Source organism: Sinocyclocheilus rhinocerous, unplaced genomic scaffold (assembly GCF_001515625.1).
Source record: "Sinocyclocheilus rhinocerous isolate Xijiao unplaced genomic scaffold, SAMN03320098_v1.1 scaffold1214, whole genome shotgun sequence".
NCBI lineage: Eukaryota > Metazoa > Chordata > Actinopteri > Cypriniformes > Cyprinidae > Sinocyclocheilus > Sinocyclocheilus rhinocerous.
Genome location: NW_015627891.1, coordinates 48,964 through 66,802, shown reverse-complemented (window position 1 = coordinate 66,802; position 17,839 = coordinate 48,964). Strand labels below are relative to the sequence as shown.

The 17,839-nt window shown below is 37.3% G+C and overlaps 3 protein-coding genes across 4 annotated transcripts in view; 1 reads left to right on the top strand and 2 right to left on the bottom strand.

Moving 5' to 3' along the window:
- Positions 1-743: 743 nt before the first annotated feature.
- Positions 744-6,175, bottom strand: LOC107736564 (protein cornichon homolog 1). The gene is made up of 5 exons (XM_016547952.1): positions 6,020-6,175; positions 4,779-4,847; positions 2,431-2,543; positions 2,137-2,280; positions 744-2,004 (listed from the first exon to the last, which is right to left on the bottom strand). The coding sequence occupies exons 1-5, from the start codon at positions 6,098-6,100 to the stop codon at positions 1,977-1,979; spliced, it is 435 nt and encodes a 144-aa protein (XP_016403438.1). The 5' UTR covers positions 6,101-6,175; the 3' UTR covers positions 744-1,976.
- Positions 6,176-8,445: 2,270 nt separating this feature from the next.
- Positions 8,446-12,277, bottom strand: LOC107736518 (glia maturation factor beta-like). Its single transcript, XM_016547912.1, has 7 exons — positions 12,171-12,277; positions 10,781-10,877; positions 10,635-10,684; positions 10,468-10,517; positions 10,283-10,365; positions 10,117-10,190; positions 8,446-10,012 (listed from the first exon to the last, which is right to left on the bottom strand). Exons 1-7 carry the CDS (start codon positions 12,171-12,173, stop codon positions 9,941-9,943), a joined length of 429 nt encoding a protein of 142 aa, XP_016403398.1. The 5' UTR covers positions 12,174-12,277; the 3' UTR covers positions 8,446-9,940.
- The window catches only part of LOC107736502 (galectin-3-like), a 12,516-nt gene continuing 6,241 nt past the window's right edge, over positions 11,565-17,839 (top strand). The window contains exons 1-3 of one of the 2 annotated variants that reach the window (XM_016547902.1): positions 11,565-11,864; positions 13,560-13,577; positions 14,481-15,149. In XM_016547902.1, coding sequence (XP_016403388.1) covers positions 13,563-13,577; positions 14,481-15,149 — 684 coding nt within the window. In that variant the 5' untranslated portion in view covers positions 11,565-11,864; positions 13,560-13,562. Of the gene's footprint in view, positions 11,865-13,100; positions 13,293-13,559; positions 13,578-14,480; positions 15,150-17,839 lie in introns of those variants that run through there. The other variant, XM_016547896.1, reaches the window with a different exon arrangement.

The following is a 17,839-nucleotide window of genomic DNA, read 5'->3' as shown; positions in this document are numbered from 1 at the left end:
GCGTTAATATGGGAAAAGCTTTCCGGCGCTGGAGAGACGGGGAGTCGAAAACGGACACCGGGGTTGCTTTGTTTCCTTTCCATATGTGAGTAACATTGGTTTTTGTGTCTGGGAAACCATATGTTGCTTATGTGCGTGAGGTAATTTGGATGGTGGGGTGGATAAGTCATGCAGCTGTTTGCAATAATTCCTGGCAATTCTTTCTTATCAAAGTGGTCATTAGCAAGGAAATCTATTGCGTCAATTACCTGTTAAGTTAACCAAACCTTTCATTTAAACAAAGCAACACTAATCGCCATACAATCAAAAGAGTTCAAATGCTTTTGTGCTACTGAACTATGAAAAAGATTTTTCATTTATCATGTTTGCCACATGGGTGTACTTTTCGATAAACTATGACTAATATAGCTTTGTGCAAAGCAGTATCACTCTTGTATAATATTTTTGGAATTTAAGTCATACAATTTCCATGAGTCATGGAATTTATTTTTTACTGAAAATGTATGCAGTTTATGTTTTCAGTGTTTAGTTAAAATGACTACCAAAGCTGAAAAACTGTTATAAATATTACATCACAAAATTAGCAATATTATTAATCGTAAGACAATCATATTAATAATAAAAAATAGAACTATTATACTATTCTTTGTTTAAACAAAAAACAATTTTAACCATACTTTATCCAAATGGAATAAACTGAAGTTCACACAGAATGCCATCATAAAATAGGCCATGAGCATTTGTCATGATTTGTCTGTGGTGGGCTTTATTGGGAACTTTAAAACAATATGACATGCCAAAAAGACAAAAAGAATTTACTACAGCTCTTGCAAGACGTTATTACATTCACACACACAGGGGAAACAGCAAACAGGAAAAAAAATCTAAATCACATTTAAATTAAATCAAAAATAACCTATTACTCTGCATATCACCTTTGTGGTCCAGCTTGGTGATTATGAACAACTGTCAGTGTGGTAAAGAATCCTTCCACACAGCTCTGCTCTGAATCCAGATGCAAACTCTACAGCATCACTTCAGGACTGAAGCCTCTGGGATTTGGGACAGGCTAAAAGAAAATGGCATCTTGGCACACTGAGATCATGCCAACATCAAACCAAAAATATTAAAAACAGTGTCCACACTCATCTCTATCTCACAAAAACATAACGGAAGTAAAACAAAACCAGAAAAAAATTACACTTAGAAATACAAAATGCACACAAAAATAAATTTAAAAGCAAAAAAAAAAAAAGTTATATGTGGAGTATTTCCGGGGTGTATGAGCAAAGTAAAGCCTTCAACACACTGAAAGCATCAGTTCTCATTTGTGACCAGCAAGACAGTAAACAGTGGTTTTGACACACTTGAAATGGAGCATTCTTCTGATAAGAACCATCAACATGAAGCAGACCACCATCATGAGTTCAATTTCATGGACTTACAAGATCATGAACCACCAAAGCAGCACACGACTCTGAAGAACAAATTAAAGAACTGACTGAGCTACAAGGCAGTAATATATATATAAGATAAAAGAAGTCTGTAAAAATGCTACAATCAAGATCTTTATTTTGTCCTACAGTTTGAAAACACAAGAGTAAAATCTTTGCACATATCCATCAGTGGTATAGTGTTGAAGTCCTTGTGCCTCTGCTTTGGACACGAACTGTTTCCTCTCATCTACTAATGCTCTCAGTGTGTGAAGTGCTTTGGCATTGGTGCGGCATGTGTAAGTCTAAAGAGGTTGTACTAAAGAGTTGGTAATCATTTATTTTTGCATGTGTGGTTCTGGAGTTATGCAGGCTGCTTGATTCCTGGATCGTTCTTTGCCAATGAGGAGTAAATAAAGTCAATGTCCATTTGAAACAGCTGAGCAGAACTGAGAGAGATGGCAGAGTCCAAATTCAGCTCCATTTGGGTTTTAAAATCAGCATCTCAAACGCTTCCATATATGCTTTCCAGCTCTATCCAGTTTAGGAGCTCACCAAAACGTAGATCATTCTATAACATAAACACCAGAGAAAATTATAAGCTATAAGGTTTCTTACTGACCCAAAACTTTTGAATGGTAGTGTATATGAAATTAAAATATAAATATATACAAATTATTATTTATTTTTAAACTCTACATACCCGTAAAGATAGTAGAAGAATGAGAGGAGGTAGAATGCAAGCTTGCACCAGCCCTCCTTCTGACAGTATGCCAGAATATCTGCGTTCATTATTGTAGTGGGGTCATACAATCCAGGTCCACTCATCACAGGGCGGCTCATATACCTGCACACAAACAAACACTTAACGTTGCACTTTGAGCAAGACACAATGTTGACTAATCACTTATTAACTGTAGAGAAACTAACTTGACACATCTGCTGAGGTGTTTGATATATTCTCTGTGATTCATTTAGGGCTGAGAGCCCCACCCACCTCCAGATGTGATAGGCCAGCAGGGGCATGTTGAGTCCAAGCGTCAGCCATTCTGCGGCGCACAGGAACATTACGCAGAAGAACACATGGATGAGGTACTCCGGCAAGACGAGCTGAGGAAGCCAAATAATACATGGTCAGTGGACAACACATTTACACAGATCTCAGAGACTAGAGTTCTACTGTGCCTGAAGCCTGTGCTCCAAGTCTAGCCAATCAGGTGTGAGATTCATTCGAATTACCCACATCCCATGAGCTCTAGTACTTACTGATCTGCTTAAGTAAAATCTAAATCTCTCTAAACCTCAAGAGAGCAGGATCTGCTGAAAATAATTGTCAGAAATGATCAATTAAAGAAATAGTTCACCCAAAAATTTAAATCTGCTCACCCTTAGGTCATACAACATGTAGATGAATTTGTTCATCGGTAAAAATTGAGAAATTTAACATTACATGACTTGCTCACCATTGGATCCTCTGCAGTGAATGGGTGCCGTCAGAACGAGAGTCCAAACAGCTGATAAAAACATCACAATAATCCACAAGTAATAGATTTATTACAAACATGCAGCTTTTTTACATTAATTGTAGGACTGGAGTCGTGTTAATTACTAGTGGATTATTGTGATTTTTTATCAGCTGTTTGAACTCTCAATATAACGGCAGCCATTCACTACAGAGGATCCAATGGTGAGCAAGTACAGTTTCAGCAAATTTTAATTTTGGGGTGAACAATTCTTTAAAAGCAAATGTAGAAATGCTCTCAAGTGCTCACAACTAGGTGTTTTCAAAAGGCTAAAAATGCTTTGTGCTGGTGAACACATGGCCTAAGGACCTTTGATCCATTTAAGAATTTAAGACATCAAGTTCAAAATTCAAACCAACCAGAGGACCTCTCTCCTGCCAATGATCTCTGCTCAATAACCTCTGAAACAGGCCATCTATCATATCCTAAAGCAGTTGAAGTTTCTAAAGAGCATACTGTAACTCATCTGCTTTAGATTTAGTTAAATATAGAGTGCTCTTATTAAATGTAGTTTCTTTTATTAGGCAAATAGAACATCTGGCCATTAGCAAATTAGTGCAAAAAACAGATGAGTCAACATTAACTACACCCCCAGCCCACAGACAAAGATATGGGAACAGAGGTAGGATTGTGTTTTTTCATAGGGATACAATGCCAGGCAGAGTGAGAACAGCAGCCATGCTGAGGGAGGGAGCAGCTACAAGGACCCCAGGCTGCCCCTGCCATGCCTGATTATAACCAGTAAATGTAGACAACACATGAAGCCCATGCAAAAAGAGAGAAAATGTGTTTATTCTGCTTTTGCCCAACACAAACACATTGTTAAAAAATTCATTCAAACTGTCAATGGCGATTATGAAGAACATAAATATGTAAAATGGCCTCAAAACTCAGATAGTGTTCGGACACAGCCAACCAGAAATACCCCTTTCTAAAGGATGCTACTGCTAAACTCTAAATTAATGTGCACCAAAGATGCTCAATACATCTTCTCTTCTTTCCCGTTCATCGCTCAAGTGCACTTGAAATAATGACATCTTCTGCATGATCTTAATGGTGCAATTGTTTTTACAGCGGAGCCAAATTTAGAAATACACTTTCTAGGCGAGACATCATAAATGGAGTTAATCGCTCTGGGTAAAGAGCAAACGGAGGGGAGGGCAGAACGGCACATGCATGTTCTGAGCATTTGCAAGTCTTTTCAGTTAACACTTTTCCCTCTAAACCGCTGTCTTTCCTACACTCAAATAAACACCTGTGCAGATGACATCTGTGCCTGTGCCCAGACCCACAGTAACAGACTCAACCAGCCAAACATGAGCAAAATAAGAGCAACCCTGAAGGAGCAATCTGGGTTTTGTTCATTCGGCAGATGTGATGGCGTTTGCAACAAAGACAAACTCTGATTTCAAGCTGTCTAGTTGGTGTAATCAAAGTCCTGCCTCTCTGCTTGGCTTGTTTGTACATTTGTGAGGTGTTAGTTAACTGAAAAGACATTTGTAAACGCTCCGCTCGTGCGCACAGAGAGACTGTTACTGATCTTAAACTGAATTCTGGTACCAACCTTCAGAGCAAGCCTGACCCTTTTAATTTTTTTCACCCTGTCAACTGTCTTTGAGCCAATCAGAGAAAAAAGGTAAAATGCAAATATTAAGAAAATAAGACACAAAATGCAAATCAGAAAAATCGAACCAAAGTAGTGTTAGTGTTGGAAAGCAATCACTGCAGATGATTTCATCGATTAGCAGAACAGTGTTGAGATAGAAGAGAAGAAACAGGAGTGCATGCATCATAAGCCATCTCTCCAAAATCTCGCACTTACCGGGTTTAACGTGTTACATTGGTCTATAGGATTCTTATAGTCCGTCTTCAGCTCATCAAATGCAATTATCTGGAAAACATTATCATATGTCAGGAATATGTTATTCTTTAAGAAACACTTAAAACATTTTTAAACATTCAGAAATATATTTGTGCTGAATGAATTAATTACATTTAAAATTAATATTCATTTATAAACAGACATTATAAAATGCTAACAAATATGAATTGTTAAATTGCTCCTTGAGGAGCTTAATATTTTATGAGTTTTATGATGTGGAAATTATGTAAATTTAAACCGCTTTAATAGTAGTCTGTAAACTCAAGTGTTAAGCCTTTTTGACTCTTCCATCCCAACTTCAAAACATATGCAGTGTACTATATCTATTATGCCTGAATCATTCAGATTATAATTATTTACTCACGAATAGTCATATTAGTCATAAATCCATTAGTCATAAATACTAAAAATCTAATTTATTACCAAAAAAAGTAATATTATTATATGAAATGTAAATATTTCCCCTTAATCTTGGGGAAAATAATGGTGGGAAATCAATATTCCCGTCACTGTAGTGACATTTGTCTGCATTTGAATGCATCGATTCTGGTTATTAAAGTGTTATCTCTGAAACAAGTTAATAGCATCAGGCAGCAATTAATTAGCCTAAGAGATCTGAACAGTGGTGCTGTTCTGTTCGCAAATAACTCATAATGTGACTCCCAATTTTAACAAAAAACATGACAGTTCTGTCTAAATCTAACATTTAAAGGCCCAAATGATGCAGACAGACCCAGTGACTCCAGATTGAGAGGTTCATGTATAAAATATCACACTGCGTCGGGTTTTTGATATTTATTAGCGTCTATTTTGTTGATTTTAGTAGCAGTTCTGATTTATCACTGATCTGTAAACACATGCACCAGAGCTAAACGGGAGCGCGCGCCCCATCCGCCCGCGGTCACAACAAACCGATATAACAAATTGGTAAACATAGCGTGAATTAAATATGACTAACTCTGTAGATAATGCGGTTAAATACACGGAAGGCCCCTAATTGTTTAACGGAAGAATAGCAGTGGTGATGATGATGATTATAATGTGTCACCAGCTTTCGCTCGTGCCATTCATTCGCGTTTTGTCTCGCGCTCTGCTGTGTGTCTAACTAATGCCACTATCCGCCAATTATCTGTGTGTTCAAAGTCTCGCCAATTCGGTTGGAGTTTAATTAAAATACTTACATGCCAAATAGCGAAGAAGATAAGCGCCGCCGTCAGCAGTAGCGCCAGCATATAACAAAAGGCCGCGAATGTGAACGCCATTTTTCGCTCATGTGGAATTATCCAGACCGACGACTGCTGTGACGTTGAGACAGCTGTAAGTCACGTGACTGGAAAAGTCTCATGGATACTCGAAATAACGCGAGATCTTTTTCTTCGCGAGATCTTTTTCTAAAAATAACGCGAGATCAGATGAAGAAGCCATTAGTATAGAAAAAGCCAGTTTTTCCGTGGAACACAAAAGGACCGTTTTTGAAGAATGTTCATGCAGCTCTATTCCTAAACTAAAAATACCATTAAAATAGTGCATAGTAAACATATTACTATATTCCAAGTGTTGTGAAGCCATATGATAGATAGATAGACGACGATAAAAAGAATGCACGTCACACCTCTGTTTATCAGTTTGCACTGGCTAGCACCAATAGTTGCTCGCATAAAATTCAAGGCATTGATGTTTGCCTACAAAACCACCACTGGCTCTGCACCCCTTTACCTAAATTCATTACTTCAGACTTATGTGCCCTCTAGAAGCTTGCATTCTGCCGCTTTATTGTGCCATCCCAAAGAAGCCCAAAATCACTTTTACGGACTTTTAAATTAAATGTTCCCTCCGGGTGGAATGACCCGCCCAACTCAATCCGAGCAACTGAGTCCTTAGCCATCTTCAAGAATCGACTAAAAACACATCTCTTTCATCTTTATTTGACCCTCTAACTCTAGCACTCTCTATTCTAATTCTATTCTTTAAAAAAAAACACTTGTCCCTTTCATTTGCTGCTTGTTTTTTTTGTTTTTTTACTAACACTTGCTTTCTAATCTTTTTGTATTCTATCTGTTTTCTTTTCATTTATTATACAATTAACAAAAGCAAAAAAGACCTCTAACACTAGCTTGCTCTATTATTTTTCTATTCTATCTGTTTTCTTTTTATTTATTATATTATTTAAAAACTCTTGCTACGTGTACTATGTTAAGCTAACTGAGACTTGTTCTAGCACTTGTATATCATTGCTCTTTTGTTGATTTTGATTGCTTCCATTGTCCTCATTTGTAAGTCGCTTTGGATAAAAGCGTCTGCTAAATGACTAAATGTAAATGTATATGATAGCCTTTGTGTGAGGAACAGACCAAGATGTAGGCTAATATTCACTGATAATCTCTCTCTCTGAAATCTCAATCTCCATCCCAAATTTTATTGATTATATCCAACTGAAAACTTGATTAATAAACTTTATAAAATGCTGACAAATATGAATCACAAACATTAAAGCTTGAAGAGCTTAGTATTTTATGAGATTTGTGTGATGCAGAAGTGAAGTGAGTTGAATCTGCTTGAATATGGAAACATACAATTGCTGAGCCAGAGATCTTCTTGTATTTCTCTTTGTTGTGCCTGTAAACTCATGTGTTAAGTCTTTATGACACATCCCAATTAAAGTAACTATGCAACGTATTATCCACCATGCCTGAATCAAATTTAGGTTATGACTGTTTAGTGAAATCATGAAATATTAAAAAATATTTTTTTTACCAAAAGTAATATTATTGTATGAAATTCATGTACATTTAACTAATCTTAGTAACATAAAGAAAAAAGATCCTGCTGAATGTCACCGCTGTGACTGACATCATAGAAATCTTTTAAAAACCTTTATCTTTTCGTAATAAGTTGCAGATGTCTGGCATGTTGTGCTGAATGTTAATCATTATAGTGGTTAGTAAAATAAAAATTGAAATTGAGAAATAAAGAGGAATAATTCACTGAGATATGTTCAGACATAGGATGGAAATGTAAAGTCATCTAACTGCAAACAAACAAGTAAACTTTCTGATGGGAATTTTCACTTTCTGGGGCAAGATTAAATGACTATATGTGGTCATCAAATGATGCATGTTTAAGGACTAGATCAAAAAAAGCCCAACCAAACAGATGAAATCAAAAACCACATGAAAATGATAGTGGGTAGAACTTTCTAAAGCTTTGTGACATTGACCTAATATTGGTTTACTAATGCAAACCCAGCATTTGTGGAATAATGAATAGACTTGCCACAAGGTAATGAGTATGGCTAAATCACCTTGTCTGTTTGTAATGGAATTACATTTGCTCTTTAAGCAGATAGTTCCTACCCAAGTAAGCAGAATATGTAGAATGCAGAAAATCCTTTACTAAATCTTCATTTCACTCTTAAGAAGTAATCACCATTATTCAGAACAGAGTAAACTTTGCTAAAACGAGTAAGATACCCATATTTAACATGTTAACGTTCAGTGTAATTATATTTCATGACATGAACGATCATGATGCACAGTACAATTAAGAAGTTTAAAAATAAAATGTGTGAATATCACTCAAGAACACTCCAGTTAAGCACATGGTCAAATTTTCAAAGGAAACAACCTTCTATTTAATTATTCAAAACAGCAGACAAATGTAATTGAGACACATATTGAAAGGTTAACGGTTTTTCTGCTTTCAAGATAGATCTTGAGTTATAAATGATCAGGAAAAGCATCTTCAGTCATTAAAAGTTAAATGTTAACACATACACAGTTCACTACTGTATGGGACATATCATGTGATGTCCACATCATATAAACCACCAAAGTGAGCAATCGGTGTTTAATAGGAAACGGGACTAATCACAGGTGTTACGGGTTCTACAGACGTACAGAGATGAGCCTGACCCACATTAGAGCTCACAAATTCAGAAAGACTTGAGATCTGCAGAGGTACTTATCAAAACCATAATAACATCACTTCCTTAAACTATTCATAGTGTTCTGTTAAGCTTTGAACACTGAAGAAATTTCCAGTGTTTACATTTTGCCAATAGAAAGATTGTTTTAGTTTTTTTTATGGAAAAAACGATGCTTTGCATAAACTTAATAGTGACATCAGCTTTATTCCAGCGTTTAGTTGGACAATGAGTAAGAGTCATTTAGAATAACTAACAGAGGAATTAATTACGAGATGATTGCCTGTGGCAGAATAACACCATATCACATCTCTGCCGCTGAACACCTAAACCTGCACATTTCCAAAAAGGTAGGACAGATCTGTGATTAAGGACGTCTGGGTGACAAATACTATATCACCTCTCCCAAAAACACCAAATCAAGAAAAATTAGTCCCAGAACTTTCACCCAATTGTCTTCACAGATTCTTGATCTTTAGTGGAGATTTGTTTATCAGGCTGTGAGCGCAGATTTAAAAAGGCAAAAAAGATTGAATTTATGACACTCAAGACAACAGGCCAGAAACAGTAACCAAACGCTTTCTCCTAAAAATATCAGTAAGACTTCTGACCTCTTCACCTACCATTACAATTCAACAGATATCAAAACAAAACAATTCATGTTTGGTCAAATTACAGGTAGAAAATGCATTACAAAGGAAGAAAAGATGTGATCAGGGCTTTACATGAAGACTTATGTGATTTTACCCCAAAACCGGTAAAACAAACCACATGATAGAGTTTTAAAATGTTTAAATCTGTTGCCGTGTCATCTATCATGAAGGACAGCTGACATAAGATTGCCTAAAATCGCAACATGTCACCCAACTATCATGGCAGTAAGACTGGACCACCTTTGCAGGCCAGTACATATGTTACTGCTCAGGGACGAGAACGGAATGGTTCTAAAAATCCAAGGAATAGTTCAGAGCACTTGTGGAATTTGTTTTCACGTTTTCTTTTCTTTGTACCTCAAATTTCTGTCATCTTAAACTGGTACAGGCGGGTTTAGAGTTTGGGCAGAAGCATTCAAACATACACAAACAGACAGTATCAGATGGACTATGGTCTCTCCGTTTGGAGGTGATGGTCCCATCTCGGTCACTCTTTAAGCACGAGTATTAGCTTGTTCGGGCCATTCTTAGCGGAAGAAGCCCAGTTTCTCTCTGAGCCACTCCTCTGTCAGGTCTTCGGTGTTCCTGATCTCAAACACCTGAGAGAAAGCAGATCCAGACAAATTTAAAAAGACATACCCACTACACTGCTTTTAAAAAAACAACAACATGTGTAAGGTTAGGTGTGTTAGTTAGAACTCACCTTGGTCAGTTCAACCGTCTGTACCAGTTTGTTTTTGCTGCCAGCATACATCATCTGCTGCTCAGGTTTGCATCCTGGAAAATTGGGTTTCATTTTAGAGACTTAGCACTGCTTTATATTACTTTGTTTGTGCATGTTGACTATTGAATATGTGTATTTTCTTTACCAACAGGACTGGAGAAGATAAAACACAGAGGGTAGGACACCCTCCCATCATCGTGCTGGTACTTATAGCTGTAGACTACAAATGTGTCAGAGGTTAAGGAATCCAATGATTGTTCAATGTTGAATAGACAAATTTTTTGAGTTTACAGCACAGCACAGAGTGAGTTTTGTTTTAGTGAAGGATATCTAGGCTGTCTTTCTGGTAGCTCGTTCTTCAGGTCTTCAGGAGAAATATCCTACAAGGAGAAAGCAAACCCTGGTTTATGTCACTGAGCTGCTCAATTATTAGTCCTACTAGAAAGCTGAGTATTACATATTCATGCGATAACAGTGGTCTTGTGTATGTAATTTACCTCATGCTCCTCCTCCAGAATCACCAGCTGTTTGTCTTTATCAATCTTCACTGTAACCAGAGGACAAAAACAGCAATATTACCATTCAGTCCTCACAGAATCTGAGAAAGTGTGAGCATTTATGGAACAATTTCAATTCGACTCACTGATGATGGCGGCATTATTAGTCTCCTTCCTGAAGCGGAAATCCCGCAACTTTTTCACCAGGTCTTCATCCACCTCACACACAACTAAAGACTCACTCTGCGTACACACACACACATTGTTGTTATTACTTTTTTTTTTTTTTACTTTGTTAGTCTGCTTAGTTAATTGTTCCAAACTTTTGACTAGTAGTAGTTTATACATAATTCATAAAGCCACATAACCTGAGAAACTTCCAAATAATCTCTTTGATTATGAGCCATAGGGACACACTCAGGGTTGAGAGTTTGTCAATTTAAAGTATATCTAAAGCAGTGGTTCTCAACAGGGGCCAGGGTTGTGGGGTTTGCAATGTTTCAATGGGCCCATTATGTCTTACAATTACATAGATTTAGTTATATTAATATCATTTTAATTAACATGCTTTAAAAAATATTTTAAACTGACATATTTTTGAGTTAATGTTTATTTTTAGTAGTACCAGAGATATATTAGCTTAGATAGGAGGGCCATCAAATATTGTCCTGGACAAAGGGGGCAGTGAAATCAAAAATGTTGAGAGTAACAAGTAGCCAATGGACTGAATGCAGTGAGCGTGGAAACTACTAAGTATTTCTTCCGATTGTGAAATTCTGTTAACAAACTTTAAATTATAACAGCTTAAGATGCAGCCATCTCAACAATAAAACCACCTGTCTACTCTGACACAACATCACAAGGTATAGGAGTTCACTAAAGGCATGCACCATGACAACCTGTGTAGGTCATCACACTGATGTCATCAGGAGAACAATCACGTTCTAAGCTGGTGATGTGGCGGACGAAGCGGTCAAACGTGTTTTGACGTGCATTGCTGATGGAATGCAAAGAATCCGCGTGTATTTAATTACATTGTCATTTCTGCTCTGATTTAGTTACATTGTTTGATCGTGACTTGACGTGCCATTCAAAGCAAAGGAGCCGCGCCGTCTCTTTGTCGCTCAGCAGATTTCCCAAATTTCCTTGAAATACTGAGGTGTGAGCACGTCTGCAACAGGAAATGAGAATTCCCTCGGAGCCGCCGGAATTCCATCATATCGCAGTTATGTAAGGCGATCCTATCTCATGAAAATTCAAAACAGAGTTTTGGGGTATATTTAACGCCAGACGTGCCTTTATTTTGGCTTTATGAAGTCGGTGTAATGCAAGAGAGGGTTTGACATGCAGCTCATCACAAAGCACTGGGTGGAACTGCAACAGGGCTCAGAAAAACAACCCTTCTAACATACACATATCACAGACCATTGAGGCGTACGGCGTTATTTGTAAATGCCTCCGTATTATTATTCATCTTAGCAAGAGGGGGCCGCCATAAAAATGTTTTTATTAATCCAAGGCAGTTTTTGTACTCACCATTTTCACAGACAGCACGAGCTCAGCAGTGCAGGAGTTCTACCGTGCCGCGTCTCGTGACGCTCGTTCGACCAATCACAGCGATGGAATGCGCCAGGATTTGCATAAATGGCTGTACTAGGATCAGTTCACTTCATCCATAGAAGGACGAGCTCTGTCTGATCCCAGAACAGCAGCATTTAGGCATGAACTGATGCTCATGGAAAGAACTATCGGATGCACGCATCTCTGCACCCTACGGGCAAATTTGAGGATTTAGATAGATTGCCAGCTATTCGTTCAAAATAATGAAATGCACGCAAATGTACCCCAAGTGAATGCATTAAATGCCTTAAAATATCGCCATCATTAATTTATTTAAAGTAATATAAAGGAATATTTAATGTACAACAGGCTTTGACGTTTAAAATAGTAATAATAACATTCGGAACGTATTAAAAAGCACATTTCAGGAATACAGAACATGTAAAGTCCCACTCCTTTATTGAGCATTAGAGTCTTTTTTTTTTTTTTTTTGTAAATGATATATGCATTGAGAAAATATCTTATTTGTTCTTAATTGATGGGAAATATACATTTATCAGTAACAACAAACAAACATTTGGTCCGAGACAATCAACATTTTGTCAACCTTCACTTCAACCTTCACCATTTGTTGGAAAAACTTCACCTTTTCAGGCTCTATTCGTGGAAAGGGGCATTTAGAAAACTGGAAAAGTTTCTAAATCAGTTGTAAGGCTGTGATTAATTTTATTATGGTTGTTTGATTTTAAGCGTCCAAGGATAGAAAACGCGCCTTTCGCCCCTTTCGTCACAGTAACCCCTGCGCATGCGCAGATGAGCCGGCCCATCGGTGAGCGAGCGCGTGCATAGCGCTCATATCTGATCTATAAACGCAGTAGATTGTTCTGTGCTTTTAACTAAACTGGTTAATGTGCCATCCATATTACTTGGTGCTCACAATGTTTTCAAACACGCCGTTGAAAACCCTTAACGTTCCAGTTGTCACCTCACTTCCTGCATAGAGTTGAGTAATTCTCGCTTTCGGATCTTTTCGGGCGACGGGACCTGGTGCTGTTTAGAAGCCCAAATCTTCGGACCGCAGGCCCTGATACAGTCGAGGTGCTGATGCCCACAAAACTGCTTACATTTCACTCAAATGCGCATGTATAGCCCTACACGGATTGTTCTATGTGTAGTTGGAATCCCTGATTTAATATTATATTTTAAAGTATAACTTAAATATTTGCGAGATTGTGTTTGATGCAGTGACGTTACGCTCTATTAACGTCTGTGTAATTAGTTGTGTACATGTACTTGATTTATAACAGAGGTTGATTTGTATATAGTTGCATGTCATTAAGTGTCACTGTTTGTATCTTTTTTTAGGCCATGGCAGACTTTTCGGTAAGTGTTTTAACTGTTTTATAAATGATCTTGTTCAATAGTTCACTTTTATCGGTTTGGGCTGTATTTTCTTCTGTGTTAGTAAAGAAACTTTGTGTTATTTTTTCTGTTACCAGCAGTAGAAATGAATGTACTAGTAGACTCAGTTATTTACATTTCTCGACAGTTTAATTGATATAATATCTTTATTCAGCACATATATTCAATAATTCAATGAAAAATAGTATAGATATACCAAAATATCTAGTGTATAATATACAGTGAGACCAGCATGAGACCACTAGTGAAAAGTTTCTGTTGTGCATTCTTTTATAACTTAATTATGGAATTAATCTATTTTTATTCAAATGTATAAATATAAATGTATTATTATTTATTATAATTAAATATAATTTATTTTAATTATTAGCATAAGAAAAGTGTAAGTGAAAACTAAACATATATAATGAAAAATATTTGTATTTGGTTTTTCCCTACTTTGCTTTGATGACAGCAGCACTGAACTCCACAAGCCTGATGATCATGTTGTCCAGCATGATTTGTGAATGATCCAAAGAGCATCTTCTACTTTTGTGGAAGCAAAAATGTCTAATCTTTTGCTAAAAGAAATTCAAATGTCACACATTTACTTATTTAATTAGCTGGTAGTTACTAGAAGTATTGCGGAATATTAAAAAAAGATGAATTTGACATCATATTGTTATTATTTTTGTAAAGTCCTACAATTTTCTGTTCTTTTACATGTTTAATTTTGTTTTTTAATCTCATATTTTCAATCTGGTCTCAGACTTTTGGACCCCACTGTTTGCCCTAGTTAGTCTTTGGCTTTGTGACTTTGTCTCTCTGATAACTCTCAGCTAGTGTTTTATTTGCTGTGATATTTCCTGCATTCTCTTTCTGTAGCTTGCTGATGCAATCCCAGATGATGTTTCTAGTGAAGCATCGAAAACTAAGCACACCAATCCATCAGCTCCTGGAAATGGGGCTCCGCCACCCACTAATCCTGGCTGGCCTGGTGCGACCCCTGGTGGCCCTCATTTCCCATCCTCAGGAGGCCCTGCCCAACCGACAGCACCTGGCTTCCCTCAGACTGGGCCGTCTGCCCCAGGTTCCTTTCCACCAGGCCCAGGAGCCCCGGGCCAGTTTCCTGGAGCCCCTGCTGCCCCGGGTGGATACCCTCCAGGACCGGGCGTACCTGGACAGTTCCCCTCCAACCCTGGAGCTCCAGGACAGTTCCCCTCGATGCCAGGTCAGTTCCCACCAGGTGGGGCACCCATGCCATACCCCGTTCCTGGACAGTTCCCCTCCCCACCTGGGGCTCCACAGGGCCCATATCCAAACGTGCCTTACCCACCTGGTCTATCTGGGCCTGGCATGTACAGCCCAGGAGGCCCTGGTGCCTTTCCACCAGATGGAGGCCCGGGATATGGAGGAGGAATGTTTCCCCCAGTTCCACCAGGGTCCTGGGGTACACCCGGAGGGGGCTTCCCTCCTCAACCTGGCCCGCCAGGAGGCTTCGGTCCAGGGCCCATGGGACCATACGGAGGGCCTGCAGCTCCAGGTGGAATGCTGGTGAGCAATTATGACTGTTTGAATGGGTCTATAAAGAGATTTTGCAAGTGTGAGTCTGCATATAAGTGTATGTGATGGGTTGGTTTGGTGATGGCTCTGCTTTAGTCTGCTGGAGTTTGTTTTTATCAGAGTGTTGGTGACAAAAATGTTGCTTTCAGGGTTGTAGGTTTGGCTCTTGAGTTCTGGGATGCTCCTTCTCTGGTCTCATTCTGCTGGATCATATTAAACCTACAGAACTAAATCTCAAGCACATCTTATGTAGATCTCAAAAGCTCCTCTTCTTGTTTTTCAGCCACCATATAGACCACCATATTTTTGAGCACAATGAACAGCTCAGCCAATCGCAGGAGGAGGACGGCACCACAGCCATCACAAAGACCCCAAATAACATCCAATTAGAGTTTAGAGTTCTGGACACTGAGCACATAGCTCATGCTGATATATTAGCACATCACTTTTGCAAACAAATTTACATATTTAATGTAGCTGAGCTACTCTATTTCTGCACAGTACATTCGTGATTTATGATTATTATACTTTTAAAAGTTAATTGTTTTAATGATGTTATTGCTTGAAAAAGAAGAAAAATAAATAATGCACTTTGTGTTTATACCACAAACAGCTGAAATCCGTATTGTAATTAAAGGTTTTTTATGGGCTCAATTAATTTTTTGTCACCCAACTTTTGTCGGAAATTGTAGATAATACTGAGAGGTTGGTGTTGTTCACATACAGTGACATACTGTATGTTCTTCATTGATCTTTGGGGCAGAGAGGAGTATGAGGACTTAAACCTATGACATTGAATTTAAGAAATCTGATACATTTTAATTTGTATTCCATGATCATATATAAACCTTTTAATAATTACACTACTGTTCAACATTTTGGGGTTGGTAAGATTTAATGTTTTTGAAAGAAGTCTCTTAGGCTCACCAAGGCTGCATTTATTTGTTGAAAAATACAGTAAAACAGAATGTTGTGAAATATTATTAGTTTAAAATCATTGTTTCTGTTTTAATATATTTTATAGTGTAATTTATTCAAAACTGAATTTTTAGCAGTCATTACTAGTCTTCAGTGTCACATGTTCTTTCAGAAATCATTCTAATACGCTGATTTGATGCTCAAGAAACATTTCTTATTATTATCAATGTTGAAAACAGTTGTATTTTTGTGAAATATTTTTGTGAAAACTGTTTAAAACAGCATTTATTTGAAATGGAAATCTTTTGTAACCTTATAAATTTATTTGCTGTAACTTTTGATCAGTTGAATGCATCCTTGCTGAATAAAAGTATTTCTTTCAAAAAACTTACTGATCTTACTGATCCCAAACTTAGTGTATATGAATATTCATGATATACAAAGGCATCTTGAATTTTAATATTTTATAGGTTATCATCACAAATTTGTGCATGTTCATAAACGGTGTGCATGTTTGTATGTTTTATCCACTGAAGGTAATCGTGAGTCAGTGGGTGGGGTTTGGAGTCAGGGATTGGCAGTTTATGAGATTTGTCAGTATTGCCATAGCAAAGTTGTTTATAAACTACATTTTCTTTCTTGCGGTTCGTCATGTGATCTGTGGCATGGCATTAGCTGGATTAACAGGAGAAAGAGCATGTGTGTTTGGGTTTTCGCTGTTTAGCATACAAAGGCTTCCATGACGATTGGTAACTAGCTTCTCTTAGAATATTTGTTCAGTTCAAGCTGGAAAATATTCCTTTGAATTGAACAGTCCTGTTTAATGTCAGGGAGGGCTTCATGTTATTTTGTACACTATGGAATTTTATGATGGAGAATAGAGACATCATGGGAAAATGTATGAACAGATGATGAAGCCTGTCAAGTCTCTACACTTCATGTGTAATCTCTCAGGGTAATAGGGCTGATCCAACACTGAGATGATGATATTGTGCTTTATACGTTATAAAAATTTTAATTAAAAGTTTGGGGTCAGTAAAATTTATTTTATTTAGCTAAGACCTGTTAAACTGATCAAACCTGACAGTAAAAACATTCAATGTTGCAGAGGATTTCTGTTTCAAATAAATGCTGCGTTTGAACTTTCTATTAATTGTAGAATCCTGTATCACAGGATCCACAAATATATTAAGCAGCACAACTGTTTTCAACACTGATGATAATAAGGAATGTTTCTTGAGCACCAAATCCTGTTTCTTGAGCAAGACTGGAGTAATGATGCTGGAAATTCAGCTTTGCCATCACAGGAAAAGATTACATTTTAAAATATTAAAATAGAAAACCGTTATTTTAAAGTGTAATAATGCTTCACAATATACTGTTTTTACTATATTTTGATCAAATAAATGCTACATTGTTCGAGCATAAGTTTTCATTGTTCAAAACCATTTAAAAAATCTTACTGACCCCAAACTTTTGAGCGGTAGTGTACTTGCAAAAGATTTTGGTAGGGCTGCACGATATATCGAAATATCGCAAATGTGAATATCGCAATATTGCATATCGCAACGGCGTGCGATATCATTATCAGTGTTGGGGAAAGTTACTTTTAAAAGTAATGCATTACAATATTGCGTTACTCCATAAAAAGTAACTAATTACGTTACTTAGTTACTTTTTATGGAAAGTAATGCGTTACGTTACTTTTGCGTTACTTTTTAAATCTGGACAGGGCTTGCTTGTTTGTTTTTAAAATAAAAAAA